The sequence below is a fragment of the Pinus tabuliformis genome, chromosome 2_1, assembly GCF_031772625.1.
Source record: "Pinus tabuliformis cultivar Carrire ecotype Pingquan chromosome 2_1, CPIR1, whole genome shotgun sequence".
NCBI lineage: Eukaryota > Viridiplantae > Streptophyta > Pinopsida > Pinales > Pinaceae > Pinus > Pinus tabuliformis.
The window spans coordinates 103,073,832-103,099,144 of NC_142299.1; the positions used below are offsets into that span (position 1 = coordinate 103,073,832).

The 25,313-nt window shown below is 39.3% G+C and overlaps 2 protein-coding genes across 4 annotated transcripts in view; one reads left to right on the forward strand and one right to left on the reverse strand.

Moving 5' to 3' along the window:
- RNL (RNAligase) overlaps positions 1–25,313 on the forward strand; it is a 420,780-nt gene that overhangs the window by 11,380 nt on the left and 384,087 nt on the right. The window lies entirely within an intron of this gene.
- LOC149198999 (uncharacterized) lies at positions 8,485–9,630 on the reverse strand. The gene is made up of 3 exons (XM_089399351.1): positions 9,255–9,630; positions 8,883–9,098; positions 8,485–8,757 (listed from the first exon to the last, which is right to left on the reverse strand). The coding sequence occupies exons 1-3, from the start codon at positions 9,607–9,609 to the stop codon at positions 8,588–8,590; spliced, it is 741 nt and encodes a 246-aa protein (XP_089255477.1). The 5' UTR covers positions 9,610–9,630; the 3' UTR covers positions 8,485–8,587.

Genomic DNA, 25,313 nt, shown 5'->3' on the forward strand with positions numbered 1-25,313 from the left:
GTCCCTTTCTAGTTCCATGGTAATCAGAGGGTCCATATTGTGTTCATTCTGTTCCTGTGTGAACTCCATGCTAGCCTCTGTTCCTTTCCCTCTTTGCTGGTTCTCTGGTATCTTTTGTATTCCTTCCTCTTCTACTTCTTCTTCTAAAATTTCAAAACTGTTGTGACTTGGTGCTTTACTTTCACTAGGTTTCTTTTGGGTCCTTTTTCCCCCTCCTTTCCCTTTTCCTCCCACTTTAGTAAAACCTACAGGGTCTTTTCCTTTGTTGGGTTTCTGGTGTTCCTCCCTTTTATTAAGTGGGCAGTCTCTGAATAAGTGTCCATGTTCATGACATTTGCAGCATCGGAAAGGTATGTGTTCATAGTCAACTGCTTGAACCCATTCCTCGTCATAAACTTCTATGATGACCTCATCTGGAAGTGCTCCTGATAAGTCCATCTCTACACATATGCGAGCAAAGGAGGTATATTTTCCTCGCAGAGTCGCCTCTGAAATCTTTATGAAATGACCTAATTTGTTACCTATAGCTTTTAAAGATTCTGGCATCCAATAATCTAAAGGTAAGGAGTATAGTCTAATCCATACTGGGACCGAAGTGAACGTTTCTCGCTTCGGAACAAAGTTCAACGTCCAAGGTCTCATGTAGAGACTCGCAGCCGCGTAGAAGTATGGTCCTCCTTCAAAGATTCTGTCCTTGTCCTCCAGGTTCATGAATACCACAGTAAAAAAACCCTTGGATCCAAGATGTATGTTTAACTCTCCTTTTGGTTTCCAGGTGTTTTTTATCCAAGTGTACAGAGCTTTCTCCGTCGGCCAGATGCCCATAAACTTGCATATGATCGCATAGTTTGTCATATGATCTCTGTGCTCTTGCAGAGCTGGATCATTTAGTATCACTCGCGGTTTAATGTTAGACTTTGGTTTGCAGGGCCCCATCTTAGCTCTAGTCTCAGTTCCTTGACCGTTGTCTTCTGCTTTCTCCTCCTGTCGCACCTCCTCGTGGGTCCCTTCCTTTTCCTGGGGTTTGCTGCCTTCCGCCTTCTGGGTGTCAGAAATTTTTGTCTTGTTCTCCGAAGAGTTTGGCGGCTTGTTTCGAATCACTATTCTGCCTCTATTAGAAACCACATTACTGTAGGAGGGAGTGGAGCTCCCTCCTCCTTGCCCCTCCATGGTTACCTGCTTGCTCCTGTTGCCCCCTCCTCCTTGCCCCTCCATGGTTACCTGCATGCTCCTGTTGCCTTCCGCGTCGAACCCTAGTTTTTCCGAGCTCCCTTCAATTCATCTCCCCAAATGGTACATGATATAAAGATCATCTCATTTTGACAAGTATAAATGAAATTTTGAATTTATTCTTTCTCATGCACAAATTGTCAAGGTCGGCCTCAATCAAAAGTAGGCTCATCATAAGCCCATTAGATGTGCCTCCTCACCCTCAATGAAGTGTATAAATAGGAGTGACCTCTCTCTCATTTGGACATCACTCATCTCATCTCATATCTCTCTCTCTCCTCTCTTGATTGGTTCGTACAACTTGGAGGCTTTCCTACTTCGTACATGTGAAAGGAGGACAAATTTAAGGAAATAGGACATCGTTGACCACCATTGACTTGGGTTATTTTAACTTGTGTTGACTTTGTTCTTGTGTGCATAATTTCGTTTTCTAATGGCTGCATTGATTAACACAATTTTCAAGGTGATTGGGATAGTTTGATTGGTTTGACTTTAGCATTGACTTCAACCTTTGACCGCAAAAATTATAGTAATGTTTGACTCAGTTGACCGAATTGTTTTTAGGTTGACTTTGACCCTCTTGGAAGGCCGAATTCTTTTGTTTTTGACCAAGCTCCTTGAAGGACATTTTGGAGCTGCTTTGACCACTGTTGGCTTTCTGGTTAGGGCTATAGTTGACTGCTATTTTGCTAGGATTGTTTTGGGCATGTAATTATGATATTTGTACTCTCTCTCTGTCTGCTGAACTATTGAAGAATAATAAGAAGATTTGATCAAAGGGTTTCCCCACATTGGGGTTTGTCCTCGGCATCCGCCATATCTTGCGTCCTCTTGTCTTGTCTTCTGCACATGTTTTTATGTTCCATTTGCATTTACTATCAATGCATTTAAGTTAATGTGATTGCTATTGAATATAATTGAAATTGTCATTGGGTTGATAAGGCATAGAGTTGCGGGGGAGCTCTCCCCCCCCCTTCGAACCCGCTCCCAATCCGCGCTCTGGGCGAGAGCGGCTCGGGAGCACGCTCCCAATAAAAAATTTGCGCTCCCTGCCAAAATCGGGAGCGATATTGGGAGCGTCGCTCCCGGAGTGAAAATTACAACTCGGGAATGATCGCTCTCGAGCGTTCAATTTTCGCTTCGGGAGCGATTTGACTGATGCCGGGAGTGTTCCGCGTGGAAAAAAAATCGCGAATGCGAAAAAAAATTAATTTAAAAAAATTATGTTTTAAAATCACTTGGGGGTTAAAAAAATTTCATTATCACTTGAATGAGTTGAGTAGAAGCTGGAGAGCAAGAGCAAAGGGGTGAGAAGAAGCGAGGAGCAAGCGTCGAGGAGCAAGGAGCAAGCCTGCAAAGAGGTTAGTAACTTAGTAATTTAGTATTCTAAATCTTAGTTAGGTGGTAATTTAGTTTAGTTTAGTTAGTTTAATTTAGTTTAGTTTAGTTTATCAACTTTATTTAGTAAAAAAAATCATGAATCTAAATTAAATTAATAAATTAAATTAATTAATATGAATAAATTAAATTAATTTTCTCATTCATATTCCCATTCCCATTAAATTTTGCAGATTCAAAAGCCTACAAATATCAAATATCATGGACCTGGCTATATTTCTTGGCATTTTCCTCTTCTTGGTCCTTTTTATGGTTATTATGGTGCTGGAGAGTAGGAAACGGAGGGGCCAAAACGAAGAGGGGGATGAAGAAGCTGGAGAAAGTGGATTTGATGAAAACCTCGGTGAGGAGGAGCTGGAGGAGGGTGAACATGACTCTCAAAAAACTAAACAAGACCAAACACCATTGTGGAAATATGTTAAGAGGCCTGAAGCAGGGAGAGGGGGTGGAACCACTAAATTTCATTGCCCCCATTGCAACAATAATTACACAAGTTCATACACCCGTGCCAGAAAACACCTTTGCGGGAAAAGGCCATGGGATGGAGATAAACAAATAGGAATCAAAACTTGTCCAGTGGTGTCAACAACAGATAGAGCCAAATACATAAAAGAAGAGGAGGAAGCGCAATACAAATCTAAAAAATCAAGGGGTTTCTTTGAACCAAGCTCACAATCACAAGCATAAAGAACTCTTTCAGCATCCTCCCAAGGCAGTGGATATGGAGGCATAGGGTCATCAGCTTTAAGGCGTAGAACCATATCAGATTTCCTTGTTGAGGGGTGTGGGAATGATGTGGATTCAAAGGTTTACAGGTTTCTCTATGCATGTGGGATACCATTCAATGTTCTTCGCTCACCTTATTGGCACGAAATGGTTTCTGCCATAAATGATGCCCCTAAAGGATACAAGAGCCTTGGGTATGACAAGGCAAGAACCGTTGGACTTGATCATGAAAAAGCAAAAATATCACATTCCTTGAATAGAATGACAAGTTCTTGGACTGACCATGGGGTGTCCATTGTATCTGATGGATGGACAAATGTAAAAGGCAAGCCATTGATAAATGTTCTTGCTGTGTCTGTTAGTGGTGCCATCTTTCTAACTGCACATGATTACTCAGACAAGTTCAGGACCGCCATCAACATTGCAGAAGCATTACTTGAAACAATTGATTGTATTGGGCCATCCAATGTCATCACTGATAATGCTCCTAATTGTAAGGCAGCGGGAGCAATTATTGAGGATAAATACCCCAACATATTTTGGTCTGGATGTTTGGTTCACACATTGAACCTTCTGATGCATGATGTTTTCAAGAACAAAAATGCACAATACAAATGGATTGGTGATTTATACAAGAAAGGCAAACAAATGATAAAATTTATTACAAATCATAGCAATACCCATGGCCTTTTCCGCAGTCACTCGAGATTGGAGTTGTTGAAGATTGCGAAGACTAGATTTGGTAGCTATTACCTCACCTTCAGGCGCCTTTTGAAGGTAAGAGAGTCATTGGCTAGCATGGTATCAAGTCCACATTGGCAGGTATTAAAGGAAAGGGCTACAAATGCAGCTGACAGGCAAGGTTTTGAACTGGTGGAGGAGGCCACGCTTGATGGTCAGTTTTGGACAAGTGTGAGGCAAGTATTGGATTTCACCAAGCCCATTTATCACATGATTCGGTTTGCAGATACAGATAAACCAGTGATTGGCGAGGTGTATGAGCAGATGGATACCATGTTGGGGCAATTAAAAGATATTGTTCATAACAGAGATCCCGACTTGTACAAACTGATTCATGATTGTGTGTGTGAACGATGGAATAGACTTAATCTTCCACTACATTGCTTGGCGTATATCCTTATGCCAAAATACTACTCTACATCTTGGTTGGGCCAACCTGCACCAGGGGGTGGGATTAGGACCAAACCCCATTTAGATGCGGAGGTAACTAGTGGATATTTGCAAGCATTAGAAAAGTTGATACCTGAGAGGGAGGAATGTGCAGCTGTGCGCCTTGAAATAGGCAAATACTTCAGTGGCACTGGTTTGTTTGGTAACTTCCATGCAATGGAAGACAAAGACAGATTTGATTCTCTCACATGGTGGGAAACATATGGCGGCCAGGGACTTTTGCCAAAATTGGCAAAAAAAGTTCTATCACAGGTTGTAAATACTTCTTCTGCAGAGAGGTGTTGGAGCACCCATAGCTTCATACATAATGTGAAAAGAAACAGACTCAATGAAAATCGAGCAGAAAGCTTGGTTTTATGTGCACTACAACTTGAGTTTGTTGAGTCATTACTGTGATCGGGCTTATGAGGATCCCACATATAAAATTTGGGACAATCACCCAAAGGATGACAATTTGGAGGATGGCACTATACATCTTGAAGAACTGGAAGAGGAACTTATAAGGGATGAAGATGAAGCAGCTGCAGCAGCCATGCCACCTCCACCATCCAGTAGCAATGCTCGAGTTCCGATTCTTGTTCCTTTGCTATCGCCACCTCCATCTACACCCTCACGTGGAGGGCATGTGCCTTCTAGTTCTGGTCATCAGTCTGTGCGGGAGACTCCTAGAAGACCACCATGACCTGCTTATACTCCTGGAGACTCTCGTGGCAAGGGCCACATGTAGATTTACAGTTTACTTGTCTTTTCTAGTTTCTATTAGTTTTCATAATTGTTGAGTCTTGAGTCCTTGACTCTTGACTCTTTCATATCATAATGATATTTTTTGTAAATAATGTATCACTGTGATAATGAAAATTTGAAGTTTGAAGTTGGCAATTATAACTCATTGGTAATGATTGTGAATTATGAATATGATGCTTCGTGAAAGACTAAAGTTGTTTCATTTCATTTCATTATTCATGTTTCATTTTATAACATTTCATTTCATGTTAACAGTTAGAAGTGAGGACTTAGAAATATTTAAGATATTATTTCTTGTAATGGTTAAACTTAGCTTACAAGTACAACTTTGGTGATCAATGATGATAAATGTTATATATTGAATTTTCAATTTTGAAAGCTTGAAGTTGAAACTTTAAGATTGAATTTGATGAATCATGATTCACGAGACTCAATATGTTGCAGTTGTAATATGTATTTTACTAACTTGTGGACATGGTTGATGAAGATTATAACTTCTAGATGATTGATGTGATATGGTTCAATGATCAATCTATGTTTTTTTATGTATTTTATATCTAATTCATCATTCTACATGTTTTTGTTGACATGTGTGTATCAAAAATTAAAAAATATAAAAAATATATATATTTTAAAAAAATCGCTCCGAGATTCGCTCCCAAACCGGGAGCTTCTTAAAATGTCGCTCCTGCTCCCGTTTTCGCTCCCGCTCCCCGCTTTCATTCCCGCTCCTAAGTAACATTGATAAGGCACATTGAAGTAAATTGTGCTAAAGCATAGAACATACCATTGCTATTTAAAATTAATATGGAATTAGATTTCAGGCGAAGACAAAGCCCAAGCAAGAGTGAAGCAAAGCAATCACTAAGAGAAGCTGTTGGACAAGGACTTGGAACTAGTCCCAATGACGACTACATCTTCAAATCTGAGGACAAGATTAAGGAGAAATCCGAGGACAAGCTTAAGGACAAATCCGACTATCATGCGTGGAAGATGACTCTAGATTTAACATTGGAAGAAAATGATGATATGGACTATGTCAAAGGAAGAGTAGTGGAGCCTCCTTCAAATGTATCTGCAGCTGCACAAACAAAGTAGAAGAAAGGTGAGGTTGAAGTTAAGAAAATGATTGTTGATTCTATTCACAAGCCTTTGGTTGACTATATTTATGATTCGGAAACATCTAAGGAGATGTATGACAAAATGGTTGGGATGTTCAAACTAAATAATGCAAATCAAGTTCTCTTTCTCAAGAACAATTTGAAAGACATCAAGATGGATAGAGGAGAATCCATTCAATCCTACTTCATGAAGATTATCGAGATCAAGAATGATCTCCTATCTATTGGAGAAGTCATTGGTGACAGGGAGCTCACACTTATTACACTTGGAGGCCTTACAAGAGAATTGGATGTGTTCAACACTACCATCCTCAACAATGACAGGATTTCAGGATTTGATGAATTATTTGCTAGATGCACTTAAGAAGAAATACAGATGATGGAAAGAGATAAGCCCTCAAATGGAAACACTCCTACTACCTTCTTCGCTCATTCTAAGAGGTGGAATAATACTGATCCAAGGAATCAAGGACAAGGGTTCAAGTCAGGATTCAAAGAAGGAAGAAAAGGGAGATGCTTCAATTGTAACAGGTTTGGCCACTTTGCTAGACATTGTCCTCACAAGAAGGATACTCCAAGAGATGATGACAACCATAACAACAACTTCAAGATCAATGGCAATCCAAGGAACAACAGGTTCAACAACAAAGGAAAAAGGAATGCTTCTGTTGCTCGAAATGGAAATGGTCGTCCTCCCAAGAAGTCGAGAAACTCTGGGTATGAAGAAGTTAATGTTGTAAAGCAAAAAGAATTTTATCTTATTTCTGCCCTCACCACCGCCTCTCCCCTGGATACATTGGATCATGGGTTGATTGATAGTGGTGCCTCAAGGCACTACAGTGGGTACAAGGAGGCCCTCTCAAACTTGGTTGAAAAGAAGACAAATATGGAGATTATACATGGGGAAAATGGCTCTTATCCTGTGAAAGGAATTGGGATTGTAACTCTTCACTTAAATCAAGGTCAAACCCTCCACTTACAAGAAGTACTATATGTACTTGATCTCTTCAATCCGAATTATGGCACCAAAGATTTACTCACCTTCATTTCAAAGCCTTACGTGATGTAAGGAAAACGCTCTCAGGTATGCTCGAATTTAATTTAAATCATGAATTTGTTTGTGAGGGATGTGAAGCTAGAAAACATACAAGGGGACCATTCCCCTCAAGTGAAACTAAAACCGCCGATATTCTTGAATTGGTTCATTCTGATCTATCAGGTATGTTGCCCGTGACATCTTTGGGTGGATATTTGTACTATGCTATTTTTGTGGATGACTTCTTTCACAAAACATGGATCTATTTCTTAAAGTAGAAGGATGAAGTATTCAAATGGTTTCACTCTTTCAAAGCCTTGGTCGAGAATCAAACAAGGAAGAAGATCAAAATATTGAGGACCGATAATGGGACCGAATGAGTCAAATGAATTTGAAGACTATTGTAGAGAAACTGGCATTAAGAGGGAGACCACTACTGCATATACTCTTGAACAAAATGGTGTTGCCGAAAGGAAGAATCATAGTATCAAAGAAGCCACCCGTGCTATGCTACATGATCAAAGTCTTCTGAATTTCTTATGCGGAGAAGCTGCCAACATTGCTGTGTATGTCCAAAACAGATGCCCACATCAAGCTTTGGACTTCAAGATACTTGAAGAAGTTTTCACCGGTAAAAACTTGATGTTTCTCATTTTAGAATTTTTGGTTGTCCCATATATTTTTATATGCTGTAAGAGAAAATAAACAAACTAGATGCATCTGGGAAGAAAGGAACGCTTGTGGGCTACAGTGAAACTTCAAAGGCATATAGAATTTATGTGCCTAGTCCAATGTTACCAGACTCGGAATCGACAATAAATCGGCGAGGCAAAAGAGCGAAGAGTTTTAATCGGATCGGGAAAAAATCGGCAAATTCATTAAATAAAAATATACACATATATTGAATTAAAAAAACCATTTTTCATTAATATTGGGTAAAGGTATCTCCAAACAATGCATAATATCAATAGATGTCCAAAATATCATGAATAAATAAGTATCTCATATATGTTATGAGTCCACACATGATCTAAAGCACTGAGTCTTGAGTCCTTAGAAGCATATGCTTCTAAAAGTTTACAAAAAAGTTAAAAACTGCATACTAATCAGAAAAAAATCAGCAACTAAGAGTCTAAGACTCTTAAGAGTGAGAACTAGAAGCGATTCCTCCCACTCCTTCGCTTGCTTGACTCTCAAAGTTCTCCAAGTCATGAAGGCTGAAAAGAGGAGGCTCATCTAATTGAACCCATTCTGCCGCATTTGTAGCTTGCAAATCTAACTCTTCAAGGTCGATTGGTGAATGATCAATACCTGTCATTATCATGAGACATTGAAATGTGAATTAAAATTTCACTTTGAAGTTTGAACTTTAAACTTTTAAAGTACGAACTACTACTAGATTATGAAACCTTCAAATTCAAGCTCTCGAATCTCACCTTGTATTTGTTTGTTGCGAAGTCGTAGATTGTAATGGACAAATACAAGGTCATTCAAGCGCTTTTGTGTCAATCGGTTGCGCTTCTTAGAATGTATTTTCTCAAACATGCTCCAGTTGCGTTCACAACCTGAAGCACTGCATGCTTGGTTTAAGATTCGAATGGCAAATCTCTTCAAATCTGGCGTATCACTACCAAAGTTTTGCCACCAAAGACCTAGCAAGTGGTAAGGGTTTGTGAGTAGAAGACTAGAAGTACCAAATTAGTAAATAGTAAAAACTTAAAAAGAAAAGAAAATTTAATAAAACATTTAACATACAAAATAAAGTTTAAACAAATTTAATGAATTGATGAAGCCTTCAAGCTGGGTACCTGGCAACATCTTTGACCTTTGTCTTATAGCACTGGTATAGGCAAACAATTTAGATGGTGCCCTATAATCTTGTAGTTGGGAAAAGACACGACTTTGTTGTTCTGGATCAGGGAAGCACCTTTCCAAGCATGTCATAAGTCCTCTGCCAACCTCCCCATCCTCATTAAATTTGCTCTTATCATAAAAATATTGTGGGTTTAAGAAGTACCCAGCAGCATGTAAGGGGGAATGCAATTGCCTATCCCAACGTGCATCTATAATGTCCCAAAGAGGCATATACTTTGTCTCATCATCCCCATATCTTCTTTTGATGGCCTCCTTTGCGAGATCCATCGCCTCATAAATGTAACCCATAGCGGGTTTGTCACCATCAACCATCCTGAAAGTTAAAGCATTCAAATTTAAAGAAATATGAAACATTGTAAATAAAAAGAAGCTTGAAATGAAATTTAAAAAATGAAAAAGTTAAAAGACTAAAACTTAAAAGTACCTGAGAACTCTAACAAGGGACTCCGTCACAACAATAATCTCTTCAGCATCTTTCCAGAAGCCATCATTGAACACAAGTGCAGCAATTTCGATGCCTTCAGGGGTCTTGGAATGTTTAGATCCCATCCACTCAGGTCCCAAGAACATCCTCTTCAGATTTATCTTTTGCTCAACCACAGATTGCAAAGATATGAAATTTGTTGCAAATCTAGTCACTGCAGGTCGAACAATTTCTTTACCTTCAGTGTATATTCTCATAGTGTTTAGGACAATAGTGTGGTTGTATAGGTATTTGGTTATGGATTTTGCCTTCTCCACAACCTCATGTATCCAATGAAGCTTACCAATGTCCTCAAGCATTAAATCTATGCAATGGGCAGCACAAGAGGTCCAAAAAATAGTGGGGTGCCTCATCTCAAAAAGTCTACCAGCAGCCATATAATTCGCTGCATTATCGGTGACAATTTGTACGACATGTTCTTCGCCCACTTCTTGAACGACTTCCTCCATCATTTCACAGATAAGTTGGGCAGTCTTAACCTTATCTGAAGCATCCACTGACTTGAGAAACATTGTGCCTGCGGGACAAGATACAAGGAAATTTATTAAAGTTCTATTCCTCTGATCTGTCCATCCATCACTCATGATGGTGCACCCTGTTTCTACCCATGATGAACGAAACTCAGCTAGCACAAGCATGACATCTTCAACACTCTCTAACAACATATCTGTCCTAAGGCTCTCTGATGTAGGGGCTTTGAACCCTGGACCTGCAACAGCAATTGCATCAATCATAGCTTGCCAATAAGGACTTCTGGCACAGTGGAAAGGTATGTCAGAATAGTACCAAAAGTTAGCAATGGCCTTCCTTGCCTGACTATGGATATTTTTTTTCCAACCAGTGCCATCCAAGGTAGGTTGGGAACGGGGTTTTGTGCGGGGAGCAAAAAAGGTGTTTATGTTTCCACCTCCAGTGTTGAAGGACTCGCATGGCTTTGAGTTTGACTTGGCCTTGGAGGCATGTGTGGAAAACTTGGGAATGGCATTGAGGATTCAACAGATTGAGGTGACATGGGGCTAGTGGCAGAAAAAGTATCAAGTTCAACTCCAACAGTTCCTATTTCAGCATTTTGCTTTGCTTTCTTGGCATTATGCTGCTCTAACATCTCAAGGGCCAAGGCTGCTTGGTGTTTGACATTGTCGTCAACCTTGTCGCAAATACCTATATCATGGCCAGTTATTTGTGCAAGGTGGAACTTGAATCTATAAATGCCTCCACTACATTTTGTTTTGCAAAATTTACAAAGGAGCCTGGGGTCTCCGGGAATCCTGTCACAATAAGCCCAAGCAAAGTCCTTCTCTCTCGGCATTGTTGTTGCTTTGAACTTGTGTTTAATTTGTGGCTTATGTTAAGATTTGGAGTCTGGCTTCTATTTTATTTGTGGCTCCTGTGAAAGACAACAAAAAATCAAATTTAAAAATTATCCAAAAATTTACAATATGCTAGAAATTTAAATTTTAAAAAATTAAATGAAGACAGAACCCCTCTTTTTCCTTTCTGCTGGACCAATGCCATCAATTTGGTCTGCCCCCAAAAGAAAACACAGGGATTTATGCTGCCAGTTCCTGCCATCAGGTAACGTCCAAAGAAAGTCATGAAAGAAGCCTTGTAGGCTTGTACAGTATTCAGGTTTTGCTGGTAGAAATATGGTCTCTGTTGAATCAGTAGTGTATGGATCTGGTGTTAGGGAGGCCCATTAACATGTTGTCTTGCAGGAACTAGGAAGACCATTGAAACAAGCAGCGAAAAGTTGCTTAAGCCTTATACACAAGGCACATTCATGAAGAGGATATGAACTGTTTTGATTAGCTAAAGAAGGCACACTAATCACTGCAACATAGCAGCACACTTTCCTCTTTTACAACAGTTTGAAGTTGCATGCATCAAGAGAGGGTAACTTTTATATCTTGAGACTGCATGAGGATGCATTCTAGGACAACACATAGTAGGTGCATGCCATCATAAGACTTCGATATATATCATGCAAGAATGGGGACACACTTAGCTGGAGGTGAGTCCTGACTCCTAATGCATGTGTAGAGGTAAGTTCTAAAAGGTTGATTACTTGTTTTGAGTCTTGACATCTAACGCACACTTCAACCCATAGCCAAACTCATGCACACACCTTAGCAACAGTTACTTGTCTGTTTGGTAAGTCAAAAGGATGCAGGGTAATGAAGGTTGCAGCCTGCAGGTGGGTTGGCATGAAGATGGTGAGACTCAGAAAGAATCACCGTTGCTTCCTGCACCAATGCTGTCAAGACATCAACAGCAACAAAGTCTGTCAAGATTGTGGAAATAAGCAAATCTATAAGAAGCACTTTGAGTGCTGTTACAAATAAACAGATATATCTGCAAATTTATATATAAAATGAGTGAACAACAAGAGATGATCTACAATCCTCTGTGATGGTATATTTATATACATTGGCTAGTCACGAGTGTGAAGGGGTAAACCGTAAGACCCTTGGTCTTTAATTATAAATTATTATTATTAAACATATTTATGTATGTCACATAATACATTGCCTCTGCCTTTAAAATTTACGTCGAATATCAATATGATTTGAGAACTCAGAAAACCCGAGCTACCTCTTTGTTACGTCAAGCCTGGCCGCTGAAGGCTCACGCGTGACGCAGGCTCTGCGGCTTCGAAGTTCGAATGCTGCTCTGTGGTGCCCGTGCTGCGGTCGAATGCTGCTCTGTGGTGCCCGTGCTGCGGTCGAATGCTGTTCTGTCGACTGAACAGTGAAGACTGCGGACTGTGCTCACTGCTATCCAACCAATGTATCACCGTTACACTCTGCCAACGCGCTATCAACCAATGTATCACCGTTAAACAATCGACGCATTTTATAAACGCAACCGAAACCCAAAACCCTATTTTAAATTGGCGGGACTCGCTAAAAAATCGCAGAGTCGGGTAAATCGGAGGAATCGCGAGTCAAACTCGCGTTGACCACGAGTGAAACTCGGTCAACGCGAGTTGACACGCCGAGTTTCAAATCGGGACTTTCTACCGCCGAGCCGATTCAAAGTCGCGATTAATCGTCGGAATCGGCGATTCCTGTTTCATTGGCCTAGTCAAAGGGAAGTGGAATTTAGTCATGATGTCACTTTCGATGAAGATTCTGCTCTTAGAAAGATCTGAGATCTTCCTGTCCCTAGGAAGGACAGTGATGATGCTAATGCAGAAAAGCAGGATGAACCTTCATCTAATGAACTGATGTCTGATGTGGTCTGATGGATCCCATTGATCCACCTCCCAATGAGCCCTCTACTTCAAGAAAAAATACCTTTGTGGCTCAAAGGTACTCTTGAAGATTTTGAGAAACATATTGCACCGAGGGGGACATTTCGTGAAAGCAAGAAGCCGAATAGGTACCGAGGGTACTTAGCTACCATGCGTACCATTGTACAATATGAGCCTTGCACATTTGAAGAGGCCGTGAAGCAACAAGTTTGGAAGGATGCGATGACTGAGGAGTATGAGTCGATCATGAAGAATGATGTCTGGGATGTGGTTCCTAGGCCCAAGGACAAGTCTGTGGTCACTTCAAAATAGCTCTACAAGATCAAACATGGTGTTGATGGGAGTGCTGAAAAGTTCAATGCCAGATTTGTTGCTCAAGGCTTCTCTCAAAAGGAAGGAGTAGACTATGATGAGATATTTGCACCAGTTGCCCAATATACCACCATCCGTTCGATCATAGCCCTTGTTTCTTTGGAAGGATGCAACCTACACTAGTTGGATGTCAAAACTGCCTTTTTGCATGGTTCACTTAAGGAGGAAGTCTATGTGGAACAACTCGAGGGGTTCGACGTTCAAGATTGTGAGACATGTATGGAGGTTGAAGAAAGCCCTCTATGGGTTGAAGCAAGCCCTTAGGGCTTGTTATGAGAGGATCGATAGCTATCTTGTGAAGTTGGGATTCACAAGGAGCGATGCTGACCCGAACCTATACTTCAAGGTTGAAAAGGACAAACCTCTCATTGTGGTCCTTTATGTGGATGATCTCTTTCTGACAGGTGATGACCTTCTCATTCATCAATGCAAGAGGGAGTTGGCTTCCGAGTTCGAGATGAAGGACCTAGGTTTGATGCATTACTTCCTAGGGTTGGAGGTCTGGCAAAAGCCAAGTGAGATTTTCCTTTCTCAAGGAAAATATTTTGTGAAGCTACTTGAGAGACGTGGGATGGTGGACTGCAAGTTTGTGACTACTCCGATGGAACTCAACTTTAAGAAGCTATGTGGAAGTGTTGTTGGGCTCGGATTTGCGAACCCTTCTGAGTATCGTCAAGTTATGGGGGCCTTGATGTTCTCGGTTAATTCCTGTCTTGGCATAGGCTTTGCTCTGAACACGTTTAGTTAGTTTATGGTTGAGCCTCATCACATTCATTGGATTGCTGCTAAGAATCTCTTGAGATATCTCCGGGGCACAATCCACTATGGTCTGAGATACATTGCCGGGAATTTGAGGCTACATGGATATTTAGATGCTAATTGGGCTGGCAGTGTGGTGGATCGTAAGAGCATGTTTGGGTGCTGCTTCTCTTTGGGGTCTGCTTCAATATCTTGGATGAGTAGGAAGCAGAAATCGGTTGCACTAAGCACCGCCGACGCTGAATACATTGTTGCAAGTATGGCTTGTTGTGAATCAATTTGGTTGAGGAAGCTCTTCAATGAGCTATTTGAGCACGTGCTAGATACCACTGTGATCTTCTGCGACAACCAGAGTGGGGTTTGCCTATCAAAGAATTTCGTGTTCGATGACTGCTCCAAGCACATTGATATCAGGTACCACTTTATTTGGGATATGGTACAATGAGGAGGAATAAGGCTCTAACACATTAGAACATATTAGTAGGTCGCAGACATTCTCACAAAGCCTTTGGGGAAGGTCAAATTATTAACCTTCTGAGAGAGACTTGGAGTCGTGGAACAACCCTCCTATGAGGGTCCTATATGAGTTGGACACAGAGCTCTGGGAGCTCCTGGGGGCTTGGGGTACTTTTTGGAGCTATGAGCGACCATAGAGTGAGTGGTTCACCTTTCCCTATGATACCCCATTATGGTTGACATGTGTGTAGGGTGAGTGGTTCACCTTCCCCTACCCGAACACATGCATGTAGGGTGAGTGGTTTACCTTCCCCTATGATTGACATATGCATAGGATGAGTGGTTCACTTTCTCCTAATGCATATGAGCAAGATGAGTGGTTCACGTTCTCCTGTTGATGCCCTGACACAAATCCTACCTGTTGACCACTACGTATCAACGACCCATAGCAGTACACCCCCTTTTTTCGCAAAAGGGATAGCGCCTGATCGATGTGTCTGTGCTGTTCAACTATCATCATCAGCTTGATCATCATGTTATATTGTAAACCCTTTCTGCATGTGTAAATTGTAAACAATCTCAGCAGATCCGTGTTGTGTATGTAATTGCCTAGGTAAACCTATTTTTCTGGTGACGATCTACATTCCGGGAGGTTTTTTGTCTCACCGATCCATTCTCGGATGGTCGGTAGAGTTTTCCTTCAGCCTTACCCCAAAGTTGGAGTGGATTTTGTCATTGGGATCTTAGGGGAGTCCTAGTGTTCTAGATCGAGTCTATGTAAAAGTGATTTGGGAATAATCCTAACTATTTGGTTAGGTTATTTTATTACAAATTGCTTGGTTTGCTGGATTATATTTGTGTCGCAGAATTGGGTAGTCTGTGAGGGTCTTTTGCAAATGGGTTTTCCCCCTTGAGATGGAAAAAATTGTAAAAATCATGATGTAAAGTGCCTTGAGGGTTAGAAAAATAATTTATCCCCTCATAGGTTAATTAATTAAATTTTTCTGGCCAAAATTAATTAAAATCCTAAGCCAAAAATTTAATTAATTATAGGTCCTAGGTAAATTTAAATTTTCCAAAGGTAAAATTCGTGGGTCCTTATAAAGTTAAATTTTAAGAAGTCCAGGGACTAACGTAAATTAATTATTTTGCTAAATTTTAAGCCTTTCGTCCCTAGGGTTAAGTCAAAGTCAAAATTTTGAGGAAATTAATTCAAAAATTTAATTTTTGAATTAATTAAAATGCATTTAATTGAAAAATTTGAAATTTTCTCAATAATTAAAATTTCGACGGATGAGATTAAAAGAAATTTTGATCTTCATCAATAGTCGAGATTACTTTGACAAGGATCACTCGAACTAGCCATTGGAAGATTTATCTTTAAATAGGAGGTCAGTTGTCAGTTGAGATCATCTGATCTCTGGATTGTGTACTAAGCTCTCAAGCTCTCTTGTATACTTTTTTGAATTAATGCAAAAGTCTTTGGGGTTTCAACGTGCTGTAGTGTTCCTCTTCATGAATTTATGGTAACATTGTTTTAATTTCTGCTTAATATTATGTGAAAACTATCAATCAATAGCTCTCTTAGAATAATCTGAATACAGGTATCTTATTCAGTTTGTTGGATCTAGGGTAACATTTTTATTTTGATTGAAGTAGCAGGTATCTCTATTTCTTCAGAATTTTATTGTTGTTCTATTTCTCTACTTGATTTGATGGTTGATCTAGTGTTTGCAGAAGATCTCTCAGGTTCTCATTGAGCGTTTGGGGATAGTCTTCGGTTGGACCAGCCAATTCTCAACACATATTTTCTAAAGAGCCTACTTCATATAAGCCTCAGGATTTATCTAACAATAATCTTCTTTCTGCAGGGTGTTTTAGACTAGTACTTTTCTAAAATTTCAAAATATTTTAAATATTTTGTGGAAATTTTGATAGATATAAATAGTAAGAGCCTTAGATTATTAGATTTGGGAGCGGAGTTGGACTCATACTCAGATCTGATAGATTTGTAAATTATTTGTATAGATCTGTTATTTACTTGTGTAGATTTGAAATTTTGTAACATAATTTTGAATTTTAACACTTGGGTTTTTGAGATTTTCTCTATTTTTGTACATATTGGGTGTTGGGTTTTTCTCTTTTCACTTGTGCAGAAATAGATCTGAGAAATCAACCAAGAAAATCTTCAGATCTGAGCTAGATCTAGACCCTGGAGGGCAAGATTTGGGCTCAAAGATTGTTTGCAGGAATAGATCTGAGAAATCAGCCAAGTAAATCTTCAGATCTGAGCTAGATCTAGACCCTGGAGGGCAAGATCTGGGTTCAAAGATTGTTTGCAGGAATAGATATGAGAAATCAGTGAAGTAAATCTTCATATTTGAGATTTTTCAAGCAGATATGGGGGTTTTGAGACAGATCTGAAGGGAAATATCTTATCCCAAATCTTTTTACAAGGCTAGCCATTAAAGATTTTGCAATAAATCTGAAGATCTGTAGCAAAATATTCTATTTTATTTTATTTTATTTATTTATTTATTTTTAATTTTATGTAATTATATATATATATATATATATTTTTTTTATTTTTATTTTTATTTTTATTTCTTTATCTTTATCTTTATCTTTATCTTTTTTTAATTTAATTTAATTATATATATATATATTTTTATTTTATTTTATTTTTTTATTTCTTTATCTTTATCTTTATCTTTATAACAAGGGTTTCAAGTTTTGGGGCTCCTAAGCCTAGATCTGCCTTCTCCTAGCCCAACGCTAGTTCTATTGGGCCTAGTGCTAGCTCTCATTGGCCCTAGATTCCCTGGCCCCATTTTTGATTTGAATATTTGATTTTTTGAAGCTAATCATTGGTGGGTTTTTGCAGAAAATTTGTGTTTTTGATATTGAATTTTTTTTGGCAACTTGGGCAAGTGATCTTCAAGGCCTTGGGCCTAAGGGTTTGATCTCTAAACCATCTTTTTCCTCGCTGTTTGCTACAACAGTCACATACCTTTCTAATAGTGGTGAAAAACACATCTAAGTGGTTTGAAATTAACTAAAAATTGCTAAATACATTAATAAGTTATTTATGTTTGATGTGTATGAAGAATTTGGCCTACATCTACATTTTGGGTCACTATTATCTCTGAATAATTCTGTTTCTGAAGTCTGAAATATAATAGTGGAAAAATTTCATGTGGGTTAGCCTAAAATCAGTTCCTAAGTTGTCTAATACATTAAGGAATTAATTTCTTGAGTTGTGCATTCATCATTAGGCTTATTTCATGTTTTAATCGCTGGCTGTAATAAGTATATTAGGTCTGATATAATTTCAGAAATCACACATAATAGGCTGAAATTTTTTGGTAATTCATGTGTGCAAGTTTGGAAAAATTTCGGTAAATTTTTGGCATAAAGACATCATTGATAGCTTATTGTTTTCATTGTCATATTGCTGCTGTCATAAAGTTTTTCTTACTGCTGTCCTAAAAATTAATTTTTGAAAATTAAGTACTCTGTCATGAAATTGTGATAAAATGCATATCCTTTGTTTCATAAAACTGAGTATTTTTTTAGCATCTGTTGATATTAATTGCAAAGAAGTTTTTGTTCTCTTTGAGCTATAATTGTATCAAAAAGTTTTGAAATAAGCTCGTGTTCTAATTGTAATATCTTCAGGGGTTTAATTTTGAGTCTTCATTTAATAAAACGAACATTTCATTTGGGTATTGGAAGTTTCTATGACATAAACATCTTTTCATCTTTGAATCTAACTTCATCTCATCTTCTCATCATCTGGTGCATTTGCATATAAGTTAGTTTTGCATAAATAAAATTTACTTCCAAGCATAAGCTTGGTCGATAGAGAGATAGGTATCCATCAACCTTTGCTTAAGAACCCTGTTTTAATAGTACTTAAAAGTGACATTGCAGTCGTCAGAGCCACAACTCTCTGCAGCGCCAGAGGCACTGGGTATGTTAGAATTTCAGGAGAGGTATCGTTAATCACACCTTAGTGTGCTTTTCCTTATCTTCTCTCTGTCAATTACTACGAAATCAGGCTCAACACAGAAATGATTGGAGGATTCACATTTAAATAGGCATTTAACTAAAATTAATCAAGATTCTTGCATTTCACATTAGTTTTAGGAATTACATTTCATATAAGATAAGTCATTCATCTAAGCAGTAGTTGCTAATTGATTACTTGGTCTTAATTTCCCTAGCAAGATCGTTGACTCCATAAGACGCTGGTATCAATTGTTTAAAATCTAATCAAATCCTATAAGTCTTGCTAAATCTTAATCAAGTACTTGATCGCTTCACTATGTCTCCCGAACTGGTTGATTCTCAACTAGTTCTTCATTCCATTTTTCCATAGGGTCTACCCCCCTTAGCTTGCTGTAGGGAGACAACTTAAACGAAGAGATTGGGGATAAGGGTGACAGCCCCTGATCTGAGCCGTTGTTGCGGTGCCCAGACATTCTGTGGGACAACACTACCCATAGAGTCCGAGACTCATGGGAAGTACCTCTCATCTGGCCAATGAGTTGGGAAAATATGGTTAGGGACCATAGCACTACCGATGGATGCATCGTGTACTAACGTACTCGCTATGACTAGGTTGCACAGTGTTCAACAACTTGATCTGGGATTAAGAACTGACTTTTGTCAGTGGAGAGTGGTATGATCTTATGACTCACTCTCGATCACGTTTACTTCATTATTATTTCATGGCTCAACAGAGCAGGGCAGTGATGACAGGGATGGTACATGATGACAAGATGGCATGATGATGATAGATGGATTGGCAAGTGGAATTCTCCCTAGTTGAGAGGGAGTGTTAAAATTGGCAACTAGGTCCAAATTCCACCTTAGGAAAACTCATATGATGTAGATGATTATTGCATTGGATTCCTCTTTTCGAGAGGTCCAATTTTGATATAAAGATCATCTCATTCTGACAAGCAGAAATGGAATTTTGAATTTATTCTTTCTTATGCACAAATTGTCAAGGTTGGCCTCAGTCAAATGTAGGCTCATAAGCCCAATAGATGTGTCTCCTCACCCTCAACGAAGTGTATAAATAGGAGTGACCTCTCTCTCATTTGGACATCACTCATCTCATCTCATATCTCTCTCTCTCCTCTCTTGATTGGTTCGTACAACTTGGAGGCTTCCCTACTTCGCACGTGTGAAAGGAGGATAGATTTCAGGATTGTTTTGGAGGCTGAAAATTTCAAGAAATAGGACAACATTGACTTGGGTGACTTTGACTTGTGTTGACTTTGTTCTTGGCAAAATTTCGTTTTTTGAAGATTGCATTGATTTGCACGGTTTTCAAGGTGATTGGGATAGTTAGACTAGTTTGACTTCAGTGTTGACTTCAACCTTTGACCACAGAAATTACGACATTGTTTGACTGTGTTGACCAAATTGTTTTTGGGTTGACTTTGACCCTCTTGGAACGCTGAATTCTTTTGATGTTGACCGAGTTGCTTGGAGGACATTTTGGAGCTGCTTTGACCACCATTGACTTTTTGGTTTGGGTTGTAGTTGACTATTGTTTTGACAAGACTGTTTTGGGCATGTAATTATGATATTTGTACTCTTTCTCACTCTGCTAAACTATTGCAAAATAATAAGAAGATTTGATCAAAGGGTTTCCCCACATTGGGGTTTGTCTTGTCCCTGGCATCTGCCATATCTTGTGTCCTCTTGTCTTCGTTTGTCTTTTGCACATGTTTTTGTGAAAATTCCGAATCCTCAAGAAACCCCTACTGCAGCAAATCTGAATCTACTTCACCTACTTGATTTTAATATACATTCTCAAGTTGCTTTCTAAATAACACTGAATCAAATTACTTCTGCAGCCTACACTTCTTTAAATATTTGATTTCATGAAACAAGAAACTGAGCAAAGAACAAGATACATAAGACACAGTTATTTTTGGACAAAATAGTCCTCGAAAAAACCCAATGCGGGAAAAGCGGTGCAGCAGCTCTGAGTGTTTATTATTATGCAGGAGAAAATTCTGAATACAAATGTTGGTTGCCCTCCCGACAAACCAGTGACCGAGAAAAAATAACGGCGGAAAACCTGAGTGAGTTTTACCTCACTTCACCTGGCAGATTCCCACTGATCCGACAACAAGACTGGCTAACCCCGACTACTTCTGCGCTGGCCTTGTGTAGGCCTTACATCAACCTTTTAGGTTCTGCGTCAGCTTTGCGCTGTCTCTTTTGCCCACTGCGTTAGCTTTTCCAGTTGTTCCGGCTTTTTGCATGGGAGGCAACTTTCTCCTTTGCGTTGGCCCTTCTGGCTGTGTGTCAAGGCTGCGTTGGCCCAGACTGGCCCAGCGTCAGTCCTCCTAGTTACTGCGTTGCCTCCACAAGCTTCTCTCCGCCTCTTTGTCAGTATTCTTCGGAAAGTCCTCTCGGATTCTCATTGCCCCTCAGCTACAAGATCTCCTCAATCTATTTACCTCCTGAGAACTTCTCACCTCAGAAAATCGATTTCCTCAGTCTCTTTGTGTGTTTTCCAAATGACCCTCAAGCCCCTTCTTATATCTTCCTGTTGGACAACCAATGACCTAGATTAAATCATAATCAAAGGCTCATATTGTTTTCGCTTGATCCGTGTCTTTTTCTAGAAGTTTCACCCTTGATTAGATTAATATCGATTAATTTATTAATTTTCCTAAGTTTAGACTTGGGAACCTCATTAAAAATATTAATTATTTTAATAAAATGATTTTAGTGTGGAATTTCCCAAAATGCTTTCTGGGTTCTTTGGAATACCTGTGCCCAAGCCTCATTGCAAAATTTGAGGCTTAGAGCACATCCGATGCTACTTCAAATCAACACTCCCTCTTAGCGAGGAATGTGCTCTAGCAATACGCTGCTGCTGAATACTGCTATGACTCTGAAGCATCGTCCTCTGTGCTGTTGATGTCTAACATGCTGTCCAACAATTACTGCGCTATTGCTGCAACTGTACTGCTGCCTTTGACATTGCCATTGCCACTGCTACATCTGTACTACAACTCCCTCTCAAATGCTGCTAGCACTACCACTGCTAACACTGCATTCGTACTGCAACTCAGTTACTGAGAGAAGCAACTAAAAAACATCCAAAATTACTGGATTAATTGTGTTCAGTATGATACCACGTGAATGCTGGAGCTGACTGCTGCTAGTCTCTGCGCTGACCCTCTGAATCTACTGTGCTGCTGCTGACCTCTGCTCTGTGCCATCTGCACTGTTGCCAACTCTGTTCTGCGCTGCTCAGACTCTGGCGCTCCTAGCCATTGCAATTGTCTCCCCTACACTCCTCGGCACCAACCGACACTAGTCCATCCTGCTACTCCTGATCTGGGCTCTCGTAGCAAGGTATTGATCCGAGAGGTCGAATCCTCAAGGATCTCGCCCATCTATAGCTCTTTCAAACTACAACTCCAAATCAGCCCACCTCCCTCCTGGAGGTATCTCGCCTGTCATGGTGAACTCCTCGTCGATCTTTGCGGTTGCAACCTTAGGATCGTGCTTTTCATCCTTGTCCTTTTTCTTCAGAGGAGACTAGGATGCATAGTGGCCTATCTCGCCACATCTGAAACATTTCACCTTGGAGACGTCCTTCTTTCGTCTATGTTGCCCTTGCTGTCCCTTCGATGCAAGGCCTGCATTCTCCTCCTCCTCCTTGGGCTTCGACCCACGACTGCTGCTGGTTCCGTCAAGTTTGACCTTGACTAGGTCTCTCCTTAGAGCCGCCCACATCTCATCCCAATTAGGCAATGCTGTTTTGCCCAGGATACTCTGGACAAAGACTTGCCACTCATCCGAGACAAAATTGAGGGTCGGTCTCACTAACTCTGAATCCTGAGGTGTATGCCTTGCAATAGACAACTCATCACGAGTCTCTTTCAGCGTTGTGAGAAAGGGATCCACACGCTCTCCTTTCAGCATCTTGCGCAGACCTCAACTTTTGTTCTAAGTACATTTTCCGCTACTCGGAAGATCCCTGATACAATGTGGCCAAGGCATCCCACATCTCCATAACGGTTCCTTTGCTAGCAACGTGGCACACCATGTGATCCTTGGCTCCATCCAAGATCATCCTCTTGGCCTTTGACGTCTCAATTCTGTACTTCTTCAGCGGATTTGCATCCGTAGACACAACCACCACATTATCAACATACTGTTAGGATATTTTGACACATAGGAAATAGTTAAGTATAACTTGGTCTAGTGTATAGTTAGGTAAAGTATGTTTCTTTAGTATGTAATTTTTGTAACTTATAATCCGACGATCACGATATGTTCTAGACATGAAGTTATCTGACGGTTCATTCTCCCCTCGGTATTACCTACACTTGATCCGTGGCTTAACACCCGATTGGTCCATGATCTCTATTTAAAGAGCATGGAGGGTCATTTGTAAGGTGACTGTTCATGGGAGAAACTTATGTAAATTTTATTTCTTTTACATTAATAAATTACCTAAGTGGACATGTTGGCTCAGGCCATGGACTATTTTCCTCTTTGAGGTTTTAACCACGTCAAGAATACTGGTGTACTGATCTGTGATCTGTTTGTGAGCGGTGTCCTTTGGTGTTCTATCTGAGGAACTTACTCTGTTTGTGAGCGGTGTTCAAACACAACAACGAAGCTCCACATGACCAAGATACCCTCCCACACAGGAATATACACATCATCATCAAGGCCAAACAACAACTGAGATCTCAATACTAACCAGGCCAAGATGTCCTCCCAAGTACCATCATATAGGCAGTTTATGGTACTCATCTCTCCCTCTCAACCAAATCAGAGATATCCACAACACACAAACTTCTGGGGGAGAGATCAACACATCAACTACCTGTTAAATTGTTAGAACATTCAACAGCTTCATGACCCCAACCAATACTGGTACTTTATCATAAATATGCTAGCATAAACTCCAGGATCCTCAATCATTCTGATGCTATTTAATTCACCATAATATCCTAACAAGTCTTAACGAAAGCTTCCTTTTCTAACTTCTTTAGTAGCACCAAACACAAACTCAATATTTCTCAAAAACAACCGAGTCTTCTTCACAACCTCATCAAACACAAATAACCATCTGTAGTGCTTAAGTTATTCTTCAATCTCATTCTTTCTTTATCAATGTTCTTCAAGTTTCCAAGAACATGTCCTCTTTCTCAACTATGGAGGATATACACTTTCCTTCATCCAAACTCTTTCTTAACTTGTTGGATATGCCCATCATCGATAACTTTTATACTTCGAAATACACAAGCTCTTTCTTTTATGTCATCAGAGGATTTAGATCATGTCCTCTTTCTCAACTATGGAGGATATACACTTTCTTTCATCCAACCTTTTTCTTAACTAGTTGGATATGTCCATCATCAATAACTTTTATTGTTCCAAATACACAAGCTCTTTCGTTTATGTCATTGGAGGATTTTGACCTTTTAAAACTTCATTCCTCTTATGTTCATATGGCAACAAGGTTGTCTTCCAATCATCAAAGTAAACTTCAATGTCATTGAGGTTGTTACAACTCCCTCTTTTGATCATGCTTATTACAAGGTCATCATCAAACATGAGCCAAACTTACAACTTTACAATCTCTTGCAAATAATGTACATGCAAATATCACCAACAAGTATAACCAAGCATACAAACATATATGTACAAGAACATGAAATGAACTTTATCAATGTAGGGTTAGCTTATTATCACAAAAAGAGCATCTAGGGTTGTCAAAACTTAGATATTCAATCATAGACCTAGTTAGCAAACAACTAGGGTTACACATTCATGCCCTAGACTCTTACAATTGCCTTTGCTAGGGTTTGTCACAAACCCTAGATACCATCATAAAAAACTTTAATATTAAATATTAGATATACAACAACTAGACCAAGTTAGGGTTTCAACCATACAAAAACATATACACCTAGGGTTTTATTCCTAGGATTAACTATTATAAGGGTTTTGTCATAAATCCTAATTCATCAAACCCTAAATTAAAATAACTAGGGTTTCATCATATGTTCTAGATATCGTAAATAAAACTTAAAAGGCCAGGGTTTTTATAGTGAACCCTAAAGGTTAGGGTTTTACCAAAGTGAACCAAAGATAAATAGTATTATAAGGGTTGATTTAATCTTCTTATTTGCTATAGATCTTGCAATTTTACATACTTTGAGATGCTCTTTTTACAAACCTTGTAGGATTTCCTATTGAAGGATTCCTTCTGCAACAATGCTTCTTACAAGTTTCCCTTTGAAGACTCCCTCTGAATCTAGCCATAATCCTTTTCTTTTATATGCAAAATCTTTAAATTATACCTTCCAAGGAAAATATAAGGAAAATGATTATATTCGAGCAAATAATAAAGGTAGATATATAAATAAATCAGATTGGTATTCTTTATGTACCTGCAATATTAACTGAAAAGTACCACCAAAAGTATAAAAGCACAAGAGTAAACTAGGGATTTCATGGAATCTTTAGAGGGGGAGAATTCCTAGGGTTTCCAGATTCAAACCCTAAGTCTTATGATGTTATCTTTACAAAATATCAGTTTTAGGATTTCAAATTCAATTCTATACTTATTAGGGTTAGGGTTTCTCTTTTGACTAGGTTTCCCAAACA

Coding starts and splice junctions, on each gene's coding strand:
- LOC149198999 (XM_089399351.1), bottom strand. CDS start 9,609: ATGGGTTACATTTATGAGGCGATGGATCTCGCAAAGGAGGCCATCAAA. Junction 9,099..9,254: donor AAGGTCAAAGATGTTGCCAG/GTACCCAGCTTG, acceptor ACCACTTGCTAG/GTCTTTGGTGGCAAAACTTT. Junction 8,758..8,882: donor TCGCAACAAACAAATACAAG/GTGAGATTCGAG, acceptor TGATAATGACAG/GTATTGATCATTCACCAATC.